We start from the raw sequence: 17060 nt of genomic DNA on the forward strand, positions 1-17060 counted from the left end.
AGGTAAATAGTTTAGAACAGTAATTAATTGACACTAAATGCTCACTCTAACATGCTTCAACCATAACTGGACTGCATCTGGCTAATCATACAAGTCTCAGATAACCTGTCACCTGATTCCAATAGCTGTTGGGTTTAATTAAGACTGGAAGTTGAGGAATTGTTACTGCCATCTGATGGCCACAACCTGATCTCTGCCTCTGAAAATTCCCAAAGGACGGTGGTCTCAAACAGGCAAGGATGCCTCCCTCATCCTCGTTTGGTGAACTGCGGTTTCACGGTAGGTTCTGTTCTGGCTTCTCTGCACTAGATGGGAGGTTGGTAAAAAGTAGCATTCCAGGAACCTCTGCAGAGAGAGAGGAGGGCTTTTCGCGGCCGCTACACAGGAAATTTTGTAACAGAACCTTACTGCACACTGATACAAACCTATGTCCTGCCTTCATACCAGACACAATTTGCTCTTCCCACCACAGAATAAACAGTAGCCTGTGTGAATCAGGCATCTCCGGGCACACGCGTACAAGGTGCTCAAAGCACGTGAAAAGCAAGAGAAACAGTCGCACGTGTTAACCTTGAGTAAAGGAGGTGCTGCCCAGAGCAAAAGCCTCCGTTAAAAAAAAAGATTGATGTGGGATGCAAGTTCCAGAGCAGCTTTGCACTTTGAATTAGGCGGAGAGGAACAGCCTTCATCCAGGTACTCAAGCATTCTTTCACAGAAACCTGTAGTGAGCTGCTGTTTGGACCACCTCTTCACGTGGGAAATTACAGAAGCAGAAGTTCAGGTTGTGGCCACCGGATGGTAGTAATGACCCCCCACCCCCACCTTTTAAAACAAACAGATGTTGGGATCAGGTGTGTGGTGATTCAGGGGAAAACCTAGAAGAGCGAGGGCTCTGCTCTTCCCCTGTTCCAGCTCCTATCACTGAAATTCTGGAATTGCCTTACGACCCACCCCACTAAACAGTGAGCAGTGAGGCCAGGTCTTAGTCCCAGCCCCTGGTGCACTGAATGTGTTCACTCTGTATTGCTAATTACACGAAGGAGTGAAAATCTTCCTCCCTCAGCTCACTTGGGGTTCTTCCACACTCTTCTGCCTTTAAAGCCAACTCGGGCCACTCCAGAACTAATCCCCAGCAGGAATAATATGCCAGCATGATGAAAAGTAGTGACTCTCTGATGTCTGCCCGGGAGTGCCTGGGTCCCTGGTATGCAAAGCAGGTTCCAAAGGACAGGACATGGAGAGGCAGCCAGGAGACGGGGGGAGCAGATCTTGCCTTTCCAAGTATCTTGGGTTGTCCGTTGCCCTCTCTGGACTGCAGTGTCTCTCTGAAAAATGAGTAAGGACCATCTCCCAAGACAGCCTAGCATTGATGAGAGCAGGTCTAAGACTCCTCTTCTGCAAACACACACAATCTCTCCCTCTCTCTCTCTCTCTCTCTCTCTCTCTCTCTCTCTCTGCCCCTCCCTCTCTCCCCCTCCCCCCCCCACACTTGTTTTCAGGACTTCCTCTTGGTCTTAGCGCTCTTGGTTCCTTGAAAGAGGGAACATAGACGCCAGAAAAGGGCTTGGCCCTTCCCATTCCAGAGCTGGAGCTGCCCCTACCATCTGGGAATGAGGAAGGAGGATGGGGGCGGGGGGCTGAGGTCAAGCCTCTCACCGCCAGGGCCTCAGGCTGAGCATCTGGATTTCCAGCTGGAAGTGAATAAGTCCTTGACGATACAGGAGGGCTTGTGCATCCCTGTGTCCTGCACCATCTCCTACCCTCGGGATGGCTGGAATGAATCCACACCTGCCTGTGGCTACTGGTTCCAGAAGAGGGACAAGCCTGGTAAGGATGTACCTGTGGCCACAACCCACCTGGACTAAATACTGCAGGTTGGGATTCAGGGGGTGATTCCAACTCCTTGGGGGACCCTGGGAAACATAGCTGTGCTTTCAGCGTCATGGAAACCAGGATGATGGCGAATGGGACATACTTCTTTCCAGTGGAGAGAGGAGAGGCAGAACATAATTACTAATGTGGCTTGCTTTCTTTGCATATGACAGGTATGGAATTTCCTATGAAGAGGACAAGACGGAATGTGGGGACCCCATGGAACCTGAATGCTACAGACTGGATGGTGTCCCCTGCAGATTCATATGTTGAAGCCTTAACTCCCCAGCATTGACTTATTCAGAGAGTGCTTTTCCAAGATCATTGAGATTCAATAAATGCGTAAGGGTGGAGTCCTAAGATTGATGGCCTTATAAGAAGAGGAAGAGAAAGAGCACTCTCCCTCTCCCCGCCACACTCCCTGCCACATGCATGCTGTGAGGAAAGACCTTGTGAAGACACAGCAGGAAGGCAGTTATCTGTAAGCTAAGAAGGGAGTTCTCACTAGGAACCAAATTTGTTGACACTGCGATCTCGGACTTGCCAGCTTCCAGAACCGTGAGAAATAAATGTGTTTGTTCAAGTCACCTGGTTGGCATTTTGTGACAGAAGCTGAGCTGACTAAGACAAGTTCCCAATCAGCGGTGGGATTATTCAAACGAGCCCATCAGATCCTCTCGCGGGAACCGGGGGTCAATTGTGAGCGCAGGTGTGGCCTCCAGCAGGAGTGGCAGGATGACAGAGTGTCAGCCCAGGACGAAGGGAGGTGAGAAATAAGGCAAGACCTGAAGGCCAGCTGAGGGCGCTGTGAAATGCCAGGTGTCCCATGAGCAGCGAGGATGAGGGGAGAGGTGAGAAGAGCCCCCCTCCCCTGATCTACCCTCTTGGCGATCTGGCCTCTTCATTGACCCTGGGCCCACAGCAGGGTCCAAGAGCTGAGAACCTTCCTTCTTGTCCCCTCAGAGTCCAGGCCATGTCCAGTTGATCACTTGTGTCCAAAGCAACCTGCTGACGAAGCCTGTAACCCTGCTGCCCCAGCCCGTGTTTCCAGCTTCAGGGTCTCCACCAGACGCCTGTAGATTTGTCTGTGTCTCCCCGGGGCGGGGAGCATCAGGACATGAATAGAGTTGGCTGTGTCTCCTCTTTGCCTCCAGACTCATCACAGGCCAGACGCTCACTCTGTGTTTGTTGAGTGAATGAATGAAGGAGTGAATGAATGAATGGGTGAACTGCTTCCAACAGTTACCTAAGACCCTTACTCATCTGTTATGCCCCAGACACCCACACAGAACCACCAACACTCTGTTACCAAACCAAGCTTGGGTCTGCATAGCAAAGCCAATCTACTGATACCAAGATGTGGTGAAGGAGAGTACAGCATTTATTGCAGGACACCAAGCAGGGAGAATGAGTAGTTCGTACTCAAACGACCTGAACTCCCCTCCCCAGTGGCTTTCAGAGAAGGTTGTTTTTTTTTTTTAATTTATTTTTGGCTGCATTGGGTCTGCATTGCTGCACGTGGGCTTTCTCTAGCTGTTACGAGTGAGGTTACTCTTCATTGCGGTGCACAGGCTTCTCACTGTGGTGGCTTCTCTTGTTGTGGAGCATGGGCTCTAGGTGCCTGGGCTACGGTAGCTGTGGTGCGTGGGCTCTAGAGTGCAGGCTCAGTAGTTGTAGCACACGGGCTAAGTTGCTCTGCGGCATGTGGGATCTTCCCAGAGCAGGGCTCAAACCTGTGTCCCCTGCATTGGCAGTCAGATTCTTAGCCACTGCACCATCAGGGAAGTCCCTAAATGCATTATTTTTTATTGAGGAAAAATCAGATAAAATAATATTCACCATTTTAGCCAGTTTAAAACGTACAATAGTTGGCTTTGAGAACATTCACGATGTTGTACAAACATCACCACTACCTAATTCCATCCATCTGATGTTTTCATCACCCCAAAGAGAAGCCTGGTACCCATGAAGTAGTCACTCCCCACACTCCCCTCCCCAGCCCCTGGCAACCACTGATCTGCTCTCCATGTCTCTGGATCTGCCTATAGTGGATACTTCATACACGTGGAATGTTACAAAACAGTGGCCTTTTATGTCCGGCTTCTCTCACTAACCATACTCAAGCCTCATCCGTAGAGCGTGTATCAGTATCAGTTCCTTTTTGTCTGAATAACATTCCATTGCGCGGATGCGCCAGCTTGTCTTCATCCAGTTAGCAGTGGATGGACGTTTGGGTTGTTTCCACTTTTTGGCTCTTACAATGCTGCTATGAACGTTGCTATACTTTTCCTTTTTATTTTTATTTTATTTTTTTTTTTGGATCATTGATTTCAGTTTTCTCGGGCATATACCTAGGAGTGAAATTTCTGGGTCAAATTGTCGTTTCTAATTTTAAATTTCTGAGGAAATGCCAGATGTTTTCCACACTGGCAGCACCATTTTACATTCCCACCAGCAAAGTATGAGGGTTCCAATTTCTCCAGATCCTTGTCGACATTATTTTCCTGGAAAAAAAATTCGAGCCCGCTAGCGGGTGTGAAGGAATATCTCATCATGTTTTGAGTTACATTTATGGAGCGAGTAATGACGTCGTCATTTTATTCATGAACGTATTGGTCATTTGGAGAATTTTTTTATTCCTTTGGCCGTTTGGAAAAATTGCACTGTTTGCCTTTTTGTTCTTGAATTGTTTTTTGTTTGTTTGTTTGTTTGTTTTTCCTTTTTTATTTTGTGGTACGCAGGCCTCTCACTGCTGCGGCCTCTCCCGTTGCGGAGCACAGGCTCCGGATGCGCAGGCCCAGCGTCCATGGCTCACGAGCCCAGCCGCTCCGCGGCATGTGGGATCTTCCAAGACCGGGGCACGAACCCGCGTCCCCTGCATCGGCAGGCGGACTCTCAACCACGGCGCCACCAGCGAAGCCCTTGAATTCTTTTTTATATAGCTTTTATATAGGCTGGATATCACACACTTATCGAATCTATGGTTTGCAAATATTTTCTCCCATTAAAGGGGTTGGTTTTTCACTTTCTCAGTCCACTGATGAGCCGAGTTTTTCATTTGCATGAAGTCCAACTTATGCATTTTTGTTTCCTGTTCAGCTGCTGGAAGGTAAGGGCATGGGGTGGGCTGATACCCCAGGCACATGGGGTTTGGCATCCGGTGGATGAGGAAAGCCTGGAAGACCAACGTCCAGAGTCCTCCTGGGAGCGGAAGGACACAGGATTGAGGTCCAGCAGATGATTCCATCCTGGTCCCACTTTCCTGCAGGGCAGTCGGGGCGCGTCGCAGCACAGGTGATTCTGACGGCCATCTGGGAAGCGGCTGTCAAGATCCCGCTACTCTTCTTGGTCCTCATGGCCCTCCTGTGAGCACCCCCGGGAGAGGGGAGAGGGGAGGGGTGGGAAGAGTAGGGCGCAGGTGGCTGCACCCTGGAATCAGCCCTGGAGGGGGCGGGGCGGGGCCGGCAGGAGGCTGACGGGAAGGGGGAATGGGGGTGCGGGGCTTGGGGGCGGTGAGGAGTCCCCTGGGGCAGGGGCTCCTCCCCGCCCAGTGTCAGGGTTGAGGGTAGCCGCTGTGCTCTAGAGGGTCTGTGGGGCCAGACGTGCCCTCTCCCACCTCAGTCATGCCCCCGCCCCTGAACAAGGAACAGGGTGAGTGTGCGGCCCGCGGCACCCGATCTGACCAGAGCCTGGTCTCTTCTCTGGCTCAGAGTGACGTCCCGCAGGAGGAAGGCAGCCAGGCCTGCAGGGGGCGTGTCAGCTGCAAACGCCAGGCCTGCAGGGGGCGCGTCTATTGCATACGCCATTCCAGGTTACCCCTCTGGGTGAGTGATGTCGGCATCCTACCACCCAACATCCCACTGCACACCTGCCCCAGAATGGCCCCAGGATTGCTCCGCTCAGCGTACCCAAACTGGAGCTGCCATCTTCCTCCCCAAACCCACTTCTCCGCTGGGTTCCCTGTCACACTGATGACAAGGTGGCCCCCATCTCTAAGGCCAGAAGGAAGGACGGGGTTTGCCCCCTTTCATCCCCGCTTCTCTTCTCCAGGATCCAATAATCACTACATGCTGTCCATCCTTCCTCCTAAGCACAGCTCGTCCTGATGCCCGTCTCCTTCCCATCTTGACCCCAGTCGTTCCAGCAGCCTCATCTCTTCCCTGGGTCTCTGAACCCACCCACCTCCTGCCTCCATCTCCCTGGGAAACACAGACCTCCGCACTGTTCGCAGAGACCGCTACCATCCACTTGCTGCACAGCAGGGTCAGGTGTGTTTCCTCTCCACGGCCAGAGACCAAGGTGCACACACCACTGGCTGGATTTGCAGCCCTGGCGGGCTCTGCCTTGCCGGACTCTCCACCCACATCCCTCCTCTCCCTGCAACTCTCCACATCACCACACCCAGCCTGGCCAGACCTCTGTGACTCTGAGACTTTGAAAATGAGTCCCTTCCCCCTAAAACATCCTTCCCCTCCATTCCTGCGTCTCTAAGTCCTGAGCATATCCTCAGGCTCAGTCTTAAATGTCACCGTGTGTGAGTGTGTGTGTGTGTGTGTGTGTGTGTAAGTGTGTGTGTGAGTGTGTGTGTGTGTGTTTCATTGTCTGGTTTTGGGTGGAAGAGTGGCATACACTTAATTATAGACTATTCGGCAAGAACTATTGAACATGTACTCTGTGCTCCCTTGTTGGAGGTTCCCAGGGGGCATCAGTGAGCACAGCATCAAACATCTCTGTCATCGGGCTTCCCTGGTGGCACAGTGGTTGAGAGTCCGCCTGCCGATGCAGGGGACACGGGTTCGTGCCCTGGTCCGGGAAGATCCCACATGCAGTGGAGCGGCTGGGCCCGTGAGCCATGGCGCTGAGCCTGCGCATCCGGAACCTGTGCTCCGCAACGGGAGAGGCCACAACAGTGAGAGGCCCGCGTACCGCAAAAAAAAAAAAAAAAAAAAAAAAAATGTCTGTCATCAAGCATAGAGAATAAGCTTGTGGTTACCTGGGGGGCGGGGGGGGGGATGGATTTGGAGTTTGGGGTTAGCAGATGTGAACTATTATATACAGAATGGATAAACAAGGTCCCACTGTACAGCACAGGGAACTATAGTCAATATCCTGGGATAAACCATATGGAAAAGAATATGAAAAAGCACATGTATTATATGTATATGAATAACTAAGCCACTTTGCCGGACAGCAGACATTACACACAACATTGTAAATAACTACATTTCAATAAAGAAATTTTTAAAATCTCTGTCATCAAGAAGGTGTCCTTCTGGATATAAGGATAGAAACATTTTTAAAAAATAAGGAAAAATATTGAGTGTGCTTGATGGTAACATGTGTCTGGAGAAGCATCGGGCAGTGAGCGAACACGTGACATTTGGGGGCTGTTTTCTGTTGCTGAGAGTGTGCCCGAGGTGATGTTTGAGCGAAGACTTGAAAGTGGAAGAAAGCAGGTTCTGTGTTCCGGTAAGAGACAATTATCCCAAGGGCTTCCAGGCCAATGCAAGTATCCGGAAGCCTTTGAGGAGAGCAGAGACAGGATTGAACTTTCATTTGAAAAGGATCTTCACAGAAATGCAAATCCAAACTACAATGAGGTATCGCCTGACACCGGTCAGAATGGCAATCATCGAAAAGTCTACAAATAATAAATGCTGGAGAGGGTGTGAAGAAAAGGGAACCCCTCTGCACTGTGGATGGAAATGTAAACTGGTGCAGCCACTATGGAGAACAGTATGGAGGGTCCTTAAAAAACTAAAAATAGGGGCTTCCCTGGTGGCACAGTGGTTGAGAGTCCACCTGCCGATGCAGGGGACATGCGTTCGTGCCCCGGTCTGGGAAGATCCCACATGCCGCGGAGCGGCCGGGCCCATGAGACATGGCCGCTGAGCCTGCGCATCCGGAGCCAGTGCTCCGCAATAGGAGAGGCCACAACAGTGAGGCGTACTGCAAAAAAAAAACAACTAAAAATAGAGTTAGCATATGATCCAGCAATCACACTCCTCGGCATATATCCGAAGAAACCTCTAATTCCAAAAGGTACGTGAAACCCAATGTTCATAGCAGCTCTATTCACAACAGCGAAGACATGGAAGCAACCTCAGTGTCCATCCACAGATAAATGGATAAAGATGTGAGATATATATATGAATATATATAATGGAATATTACTTAGCCATAAAAAGAATGAAATAATGCCATTTGCAGCAACATGGATGGACCTAGAGATTATCACACTAAGTGAAGTAAGTCAGACAGAGATAACATTATATAATATCACTTTCATGAGGAATCTAAAAACTAATACCACTAAATTCATTTAAAAACAGAAACAGACTCACAGACATAGAAAACAAACTTATGGTTACCAAAGGGGAAAGGGGATGGGGCAGGGATAAATTAGGAGTTTGGGACTAACACATACACACTGCTATATATAAAATCGACACTCAACAAGGACAAAGCATAGCACAGGGAACTCTACTCAATATTCTGCAATAACCTATACTGGAAAAAAATTTGAATAAGAATAGATATATGTATAACTGAATCACCTTGCTGCACAACTGAAACTAACACACCATTGTAAATGAACTCTACTCCAATACAAAATAAAAATGAAACTAAATTGAAAACTAAATAATTTGGAGGCTCGTTAAAAAAAGAAATTTCCTTTGCACTGACAGAACATGTGCTGCCCGTTTGTTTCACATGAAGATGCTACATGGTTTTTATTCTGAAGATGCCATTGAAAGTTTGGGAATCAGCATAGTAGAAGTTAAAAAAACATCCCATATCATATCTTTAGAAAATACCCAGTATGCTGCCGGACACTCGGCAATCTCACCACTGATGCAGCTCTAAAGCCCGACAGTGCTGCCTGTTTGGGGAGGAAGTGATGGGCCCGGGTGGGAGCATCTCCTGGGCAGGGACCAGGCCAGCCATAGCCCTTCTGGTCTCCAGGTCACCAGGCCAAGATGCTCAGTGTTGGGGGAAGGAGTGAAGGCATGATTGGCGGCTGCCTTCACGTCACCCAGGAGCCCCTTCTTGTCTTCTGCCCCAGACGCTCACACAGACCCTAAAGAACCTGACATCTTGCAGGACCGACCACCCGAGTGTCTAGGTGAGGCTGGGACCCTCCAGGTCAAGAGAGGAGCTGAGCGGCTCCCTGGTGTAGACAGCAGTGCTCAGACGGGAGGACCTTAGGAGGCTCGCCGTATCCTACCCCTCCGTGTCCTCAGAGGCTCTGGTGCTGGAAGGACCCACCCGAGATGGGGGGCAGGACAGGGCTCTCCTCCTTGCCTGCTCCTCTCTGGGCAGGTCTCCGGGGTCTCTGGACCGAGGGGTGTGCGTCCGATCTGTGCGGAGGGGGGTGCCGAGTTCCGGCTCTGCAGTTCCTCTTCTGTGAACAGCTGGGTCTCGTGTTCCTTCCCGGCTTCCCGTGGGTCTCCCCGCAGCCTTACCTCCCTCTCTCCTTCCCCTTCTCTTTTCACACACAGGACGCCCAGAAGCCCTCCGTCTCAGAGATGCTGCCACTGCTGCTGTCCCTGCTGTGGGCAGGTGGGTGGGCTGCGGGGAGAGGGGTGGGCAGGGCAGGGGCTGCAGCTGACCCTCGTTTCCCCGCAGGGTCCCTGGCTCAGGACAGCAGATACCGGCTGGAAGTGCAGGAGTCCGTGACGGTTCAGGAGGGCCTGTGTGTCCGCGTGCCCTGCTCCTTCTACGTTCCCTGGGACACCAGGGACAACTCTGTCCCAGCTTTCGCCTACTGGTTCAAGGAAGGGGCCGATGTGAACCTGGATGCCCCTGTGGCCACAAACAACGCAGGACGTGAAGTTCAGGAAGAGACCCAAGGCCGATTCAACCTCCCAGGGGACCATGGAAACAACTGCTCCCTGGACATCAGAGACGCCAGGAGGAGGGATCAAGGTTCATATTATTTTTGTGTGGAAAGAGGAACGACATTATGGACTTATAAGTGTAACAAGCTCTCCTTGCATGTGACGGGTAAGGAGTGGGGTCCGGGAGAGGCCTCAGGGGAAGGACCTGGAGCCCCAGGGCAGGACTCGGATAGGAACCCCTCCTGGGAGGGGTCGGGGGGAGAGCAAGTGGGGGTTCAGAAAGAGGGGCTGGACCAAAGCCTGAAGCTTATCCCAGGGCTGCACCTCTAACCCTCCTCTTGACCCCATCTCCCCCTCTTTCATCAGCCCTGAACCACACACCCCACATCCTCATTTCTGGGACGCTGGAGGCGGGCCGCCCCGGGAACCTGACCTGCTCTGTGCCCTGGGCCTGTGAGCAGGGCGCGCCCCCCATCTTCTCCTGGACGTCAGCCGCCCTCACCTCCCTGGGCCCCAAGACCCACCTGTCCTCAGTGCTCACCATCACCCCACAGCCCCAGGACAATGGCAGCAATGTCACCTGTCAGGTGAAGTTCCCCGCAAGCGGTGTGATCGTGGAGAGGACCATCCAGCTCAGCGTCACCTGTGAGCGCTGCACCGTGATGCCCGGGGCGTGAGGGGATGGGGGCAGGTGGGCCAGGCCGGGGTGCTTGGTGCTGTTGCCTGGAGACCCGGCTGAGTAGGAGGGCCTGGAAGGACAGAAGCCCTGTCCCTCCTGAGTTTCTGTGGCTTCTGGGTGTGTGGGGGGGTGCCTACGCTTATCTCACCCCAGTCCTCTCACTGAGGAAGGAAACACTGTCTTCCACTCCCAGGTGCTCCACGGAGCCCAGCAAGAGGTGTGTGCTCAGGGGATGCCACAGGTAAGAAGGAGCCCCCGTCCACGGGGCATTGACTGGAGTGGGGTCTCTTCCAGGTTGGCTCAGAGCTGCACTTGCAGAGCTCAAATGGTGCAGGTCGGGTGTGGTCCTGCAATTAGACACAAGAAGCCCCCATTAGGTCTCTTGCCGTATCCTCCGACTCTGGTCTTGACAAAGTGACCCACACCTCCCTCCCTGCCCATTCTAAATATGGTCTTTATCTTTCTCCAGTCACCGAAGGCCTGGCCGGGTGGGGGGGCATTTTTTAAGTAGACTTTATTTTCAGGAACTGATTTGGGTTCGTAGCAGATTCATCAGAAGGTAAAGAGACTTCCCTCGTCCCCGCTGCACTTTCCCACACACGCACGGCCTCCCCCCAACAGCACGCCCCGCCAGAGTGTTCCTGTTACAATCGATGAATCTCCACTGACACGTCATTTTCAACCAAAGTGCATGATTGACATTAGGGTTCCCTCTTGCTGTTGTACATTTCATGGGTTTGGACAAATGTATAACGACATGTATCTGCCATTATAGTATCATACAGAAGAGTTTCGTTGTCCCAACATCTCCGTGGACCATTTTTGTGACTGTCAGCCCCTCAGCCCTCACCCTGAGCCCTCTCTGGAGCCCAGCGCTCTCCTCACTGCTGCATTCCCACTGGTCATAACACCTGGTTCCCCATCTGGACAGAGCCCCATTAGGGCTGTCTCAGCAGTGCCCACCCATCTGTTGACAGGTGATGCCCGCACGCACATCCCTTGCCCCGGGTGTTGGGTGCCACCAGGCAGGGCCAGGAGAGCTGTCTGGGCCTGACCTGGAGGTCTGAGAAGCTTCCTGCTGCCACCTCCTTCTGAGGCACAAAAGATCACCGTGGACCCTGAGGGACAGGGCCAACAGAGGCCAGGAGAGCAGATTTAGACCCCCTCCCTGGAAGGAAGGAGAGGCAAGGCCCTTCAGCCTCCCACAGTGCTCTCTGTCTCTCTGGAATGTCCACGGGGCCCAGAACCTCATGGCTATGCAGTGGCCAGGTCTGGAGGCTGCTCTCCATGTCTCTGGATCTGCCTATAGTGGATACTTCATACACGTGGAATGTTACAAAACAGTGGCCTTTTCTGTCCGGCTTCTCTCACTAAACGTTTTCAAGCATCATCCGTAGAGCGTGCATCAGTATCAATTCCTTTTTGTCTGAATAATATTCCATTGCGCGGATGCGCCAGCTTGTCTTCATCCAGGTAGCAGTGGATGGACATTTGGGTTGTTTCCACTTTTTGGCTCTTACAATGCTGCTGTGAACGTTGCTATACTTTTCCTTTTTATTTTTATTTTTTTTGGGGATCATTGATTTCAGTTTTCTCGGGCATATACCTAGGAGTGAAATTTCTGGGTCAAATGGTAGTTTCTAATTTTAAATTTCGGAGGAAATGCCAGATGTTTTCCACACTGGCAGCACCATTTTACATTCCCACCAGCAAAGTTCCAATTTCTCCAGATCCTTGTCGACATTATTTTCCTTAAAAAAAGATTGGAACCCGCTGGTGGGTGTGAAGAAATATCTCATCATGTTTTGATTTACATTTATGGAGCGAGTAATTACATCGTTCATTTTATTCATGAATGTATTGGTTATTTGCAGAATTTTTTTATTCCTTTGTCCGTTTTAAAAAATTGCACTGTTTGTCTCTTTGTTCTTGAATTGTTTTTTTGTTTGTTTGTTTTTTCTTTTTTTTTTGCGGTACACAGGTCTCTCACTGCTGCGGCCTCTCCCGTCGCGGAGCACAGACTCCGGACGCGCAGGCCCAGAGGCCATGGCTCACGGGCCCAGCCGCTCCGCGGCACGTGGGACCCTCCCGGACCGGGGCACGAACCTGCGTCCCCTGCATTGGCAGGCGGACTCTCAACCACGGCGCCACCAGCGAAGCCCTTGTATTGTTTTCTATATGGCTTTTATATAGGCTGGATATCACACACATATCGAATCTATGATTTGCAAATATTTTCTCCCATTAAATGGGTGGGTTTTTCACTTTCTCAGTCGATTGATGAGCCGAATTTTTCATTTTCATGAAGTCCAACTTACGCATTTTTGTTTTCTGTTCAGCTGCTGGAAGGTAAGGGCATGGGGTGGGCTGATACCCCGGGCACACGGGGTTCGGCATCGGGTGGATGAGGAAAGCCTGGAAGACCAACGTCCAGAGTCCTCCTGGGAGCGGAAGGACACAGGATTGAGCAGATGATTTCATCCTTGTCCCACTTTCCTGCAGGGCAGTCGGGGCGCGTCGCACCACAGGTGATTCTGACGGCCATCTGGGAAGCGGCTGTCAAGATCCCGTTACTCTTCTTGGTCCTCATCGCCCTCCTGTGAGCACCCCTGGGAGAGGGGAGAGGGGAGGGATGGGGAGGGCAGGGCGCAGGTGGCTGCACCCTGGAACCAGCGCTGGAGGGGGCGGGGGCGGGGCCGGCAGGAGGCTGACGGGAAGGGGAGTGGGGGGGCGGGGCTTGGGGGCGGAGAGGAGTCCCCTGGGGCAGGGGCTCCTCCCCGCCCAGTGTCAGGGTTGAAGGTAGCCGCTGTGCTCTAGAGGGTCTGTGGGGCCAGACCTGCCCTCTCCCACCTCAGTCATCCCCCCGCCCCTGAACAAGGAACAGGGTGAGTGTGCGGCCCGCGGCACCCGATCTGACCAGAGTCTGGTCTCTTCTCTGGCTCAGAGTGACGTCCCGCAGGAGGAAGGCAGCCAGGCCTGCAGGGGACGTGTGAGATGCAAACGCCAGGCCTGCAGGGGGCGTGTCAGATGCAAAGCCAGGCCGGCAGGGGGCGCGTCTATTGCAAACGCCATTCCAGGTTACCCCTCTGGGTGAGTGATGTCGGCATCCTACCACCCAACATCCCACTGCACACCTGCCCCAGAATGGCCCCCAGGATTGCTCCGCTCAGCATACCCAAAGTGGAGCTGCCATCTTCCTCCCCAAACCCACTTCTCCGCTGGGTTCCCTGTCACACTGATGACAAGGTGGCCCCCATCTCTAAGGCCAGAAGGAAGGACGGGGTTTGCCCCCTTTCATCCCCGCTCCTCTTCTCCAGGATCCAATAATCACTAAGTGCTGTCCATCCTTCCTCCTAAGCACAGCTCGTCCTGATGCCCGTCTCCTTCCCATCTTGACCCCAGTCGTTCCAGCAGCCTCCTCTCTTCCCTGGGTCTCTGAACCCCCCCACCTCCTGCCTCCATCTCCCTGGGAAACACAGGCCTCCGCACTGTTCGCAGAGACCGCTACCATCCACTTGCTGCACAGCAGGGACAGCTGTGTTTCCTCTCCACGGCCAGAGACCAAGGTGCACACACCACTGGCTGGATTTGCAGCCCTGGCGGGCTCTGCCCTGTTGGACTCTCCACCCACATCCCTCCTCTCCCTGCATCTCCCCACATCTCCACACCCAGCCTGGCCTGACCTCTGTGACTCTGAGACTTTGTATGTGCAGTCCCTCCCCTGAAACATCCTTCCCTCCCCATTCCTGCCTCTCCAAGTCCTGAGAATATCCTCAGGCTCAGGCTTAAATGTCACCGCGTGTGAGTGTGTGTGTGTGTGTGTGTGTTTTATTGTCTGGTTTTGGGTGGAAGAGTGGCATACACTTAATTATAGACTATTCGGCAAGAACTATTGAACATGTACTCTGTGCCCCCTTGTTGGAGGTTCCCAGGGCGCATCAGTGAGCACAGCATCAAACATCACTGTCATCGGGCTTCCCTAGTGGCGCAGTGGTTGAGATTCCGCCGGCCGATGCAGGGGACACGGGTTTTTGCCCTGGTCCAGGAAGATCCCACATGCCGCAGAGCATCTGGGCCCGTGAGGCATGGCCGCTGAGCCTGCGCGTCCGGAGCCTGTGCTCCGCAATGGGAGAGGCCACAACAGTCAGAGGCCCGCGTACCGCAAAAAAAAAAAACTCTCTGTAATCAAGCATAGAGAATAAGCTTGTGGTTACCTGGGGGGCAAGGGGGAGGGATGGATTCAGAGTTTGGGGTTAGCAGATGTGAACTATTATATACAGAATGGATAAACAAGGTCCCACTGTACAGCACAGGGAACTATAGTCAATATCCTGTGATAAACCATATGGAAAAGAATATGGAAAAGCACATGTATTATATGTGTATGAATAACTAAGCCACTTTGCTGGACAGCAGACATTAAACACAACTTTGTAAATAATTATGTTTCAATAAAAAATTGTTCTTAACTCTCTGTCATCAAGAAGCTGTCCTTCTGGATATAAGAAGGATAGAAACATTTTTTAAAAATAAAGAAAAATATTGAGTGTGTTTGATGGTAACATGTGTCTGGAGAAGCATCAGCAGGGAGCGAACACGTGACATTTGGGGGCTGTTTTCTGTTGCTGAGAGTGTGCCCGAGGTGATGTTTGAGCCAAGACTTGAAAGTGGAAGAAAGCAGGTTCTGTGTTCCTGTAACAGACAATTATCCCAAGGGCTTCCAGGCCAATGCAAGTATCCGGAAGCCTTTGAGGAGAGCAGAGACAGGATTGAACTTTCATTTGAAAAGGATCCTCACGAAAATGCAAATCCAAACTACAATGAGGTATCGCCTGACACCCGTCAGAATGGCCATCATCAAAAAGTCTACAAATAATAAATGCTGGAGAGGGTGTGAAGAAAAGGGAACCCCTCTGCACTGTGGATGGAAATGTAAACTGGTGCAGCCACTATGGAGAACAGTATGGAGGTTCCTTAAAAAACTAAAAATAGGGGCTTCCCTGGTGGCACAGTGGTTGAGAGTCCGCCTGCCGATGCAGGGGACACGGGTTCGTGCCCCGGTCTTGGAAGATCCCACATGCCGCGGAGCGGCTGGGCCCGTGAGCCATGGCCACTGGGCCTGCGCGTCCGGAGCCTGTGCTCCGCAACGGGAGAGGCCACAACAGTGAGGCGTACTGCAAAAAAAAACAGAAAAACAAAAAAAACAACTAAAAACAGAGTTAACATATGATCCAGCAATCACACTCCTGGGCATATATCCGAAGAAACCTCTAATTCAAAAAGGTACGTGCAACCCAATGTTCATAGCAGCTCTATTCACAACAGCGAAGACATGGAAGCCACCTCAGTGTCCATCCACAGAGAAATGGATAAGGATGTGAGATATATATATGAATATATATAATGGAATATTACCTAGCCATAAAAAGAATGAAATAATGCCATTTGCAGCAACATGGATGGACCTAGAGATTATCACACTAAGTGAAGTACGTCAGACAGAGATAAACATTATATAATATCACTTTCATGTGGAATCTAAAACATAATACCACTAAATTCATTTACAAAACAGAAACAGACTCACAGACATAGAAAACAAACTTATGGTTACCAAAGGGGAAAGGGAATGGGGCAGGGATAAATTAGGAGTTTGGGACTAACACATACACACTGCTGTATATAAAATCGACACTCAACAAGGACAAAGCATAGCACAGGGAACTCTACTCAATATTCTGCAATAACCTATATTGGAAAAAAATCTGAAAAGAATAGATATATGTATATGTATAACTGAATCACCTTGCTGCACAACTGAAACTAACACACCATTGTAAATCAATTCTACTCCAATACAAAATAAAAATGAAACTAAATTGAAAACTAAATAATTTGGAGGCTCGTTAAAAAAAGAAATTTCCTTTGCGCTGACATAGAACATGTGCTTCCCGTTTGTCTTACATGAAGATGCTACATGGTTTTTATTCTGAAGATGCCACTGAAAGTTTGGGAATCAGCATAGTAGAAGTTAAAAAAACATCCCATATCATATCTTTAGAAAATACCCAGTATGCTGCCGGACACTCGGCAATCTCACCACTGACGCAGCTCTAAAGCCCGACAGTGCTGCCTGTTTGGGGAGGAAGTGATGGGCCCGGGTGGGAACATCTCCTGCACAGGGACCAGGCCAGCCGTAGCCCTTCTGGTCTCCAGGTCACCAGCCCAAGATGCTCAGTGTTGGGGGAAGGAGTGAAGGCATGATTGGCGGCTGCCTTCACGTCACCCAGGAGCCCCTTCTTGTCTTCTGCCCCAGACGCTCACACAGACCCTAAAGAACCCGACATCTTGCGGGACCGACCACCCGAGGGTCTAGGTGAGGCTGGGACCCTGCAGGTCGAGACAGGAGCTGAGCCGCTCCCTGGTGTAGACAGCGGTGCTCAGATGGGAGGACCTTAGGAGGCTCACCGTGTCCTACGTCTCCGTGTCCTCAGAGGCTCTGGTGCTGGAAGGACCCACCCGAGATGGGGGGCAGGACAGGGCTCTCCTCCTTGCCTGCTCCTCTCTGGGCAGGTCTCCTGGGTCTCTGGACCGAGGGGTGTGCGTCTGCTCTGTGCAGAGGGGGGACCGAGCTCCGGCTCTGCAGTTCCTCTTCTGTGAACAGCTGG

The 17060-nt window shown here is 51.5% G+C and overlaps 1 protein-coding gene across 1 annotated transcript; it reads left to right on the forward strand.

Annotated features, from left to right (window-relative positions):
- Window positions 1-1610: 1610 nt before the first annotated feature.
- Window positions 1611-13831, forward strand: LOC309976360 (myeloid cell surface antigen CD33-like; the record flags this gene model as incomplete). Its single annotated transcript, XM_082861933.1, has 12 exons — window positions 1611-1827; window positions 5141-5237; window positions 5583-5696; window positions 9196-9247; window positions 9375-9435; window positions 9502-9879; window positions 10080-10358; window positions 10586-10633; window positions 12895-12991; window positions 13337-13381; window positions 13420-13482; window positions 13795-13831. 12 exons carry the CDS (start codon window positions 1611-1613, stop codon window positions 13829-13831), a joined length of 1488 nt encoding a protein of 495 aa, XP_082718059.1.
- Between the last annotated feature and the right edge of the window lie 3229 nt (window positions 13832-17060).

This window comes from Leucopleurus acutus (genome assembly GCF_964270905.1).
Source record: "Leucopleurus acutus genome assembly, chromosome: 20".
In the NCBI taxonomy this organism is placed as follows: Eukaryota; Metazoa; Chordata; class Mammalia; order Artiodactyla; family Delphinidae; genus Leucopleurus; species Leucopleurus acutus.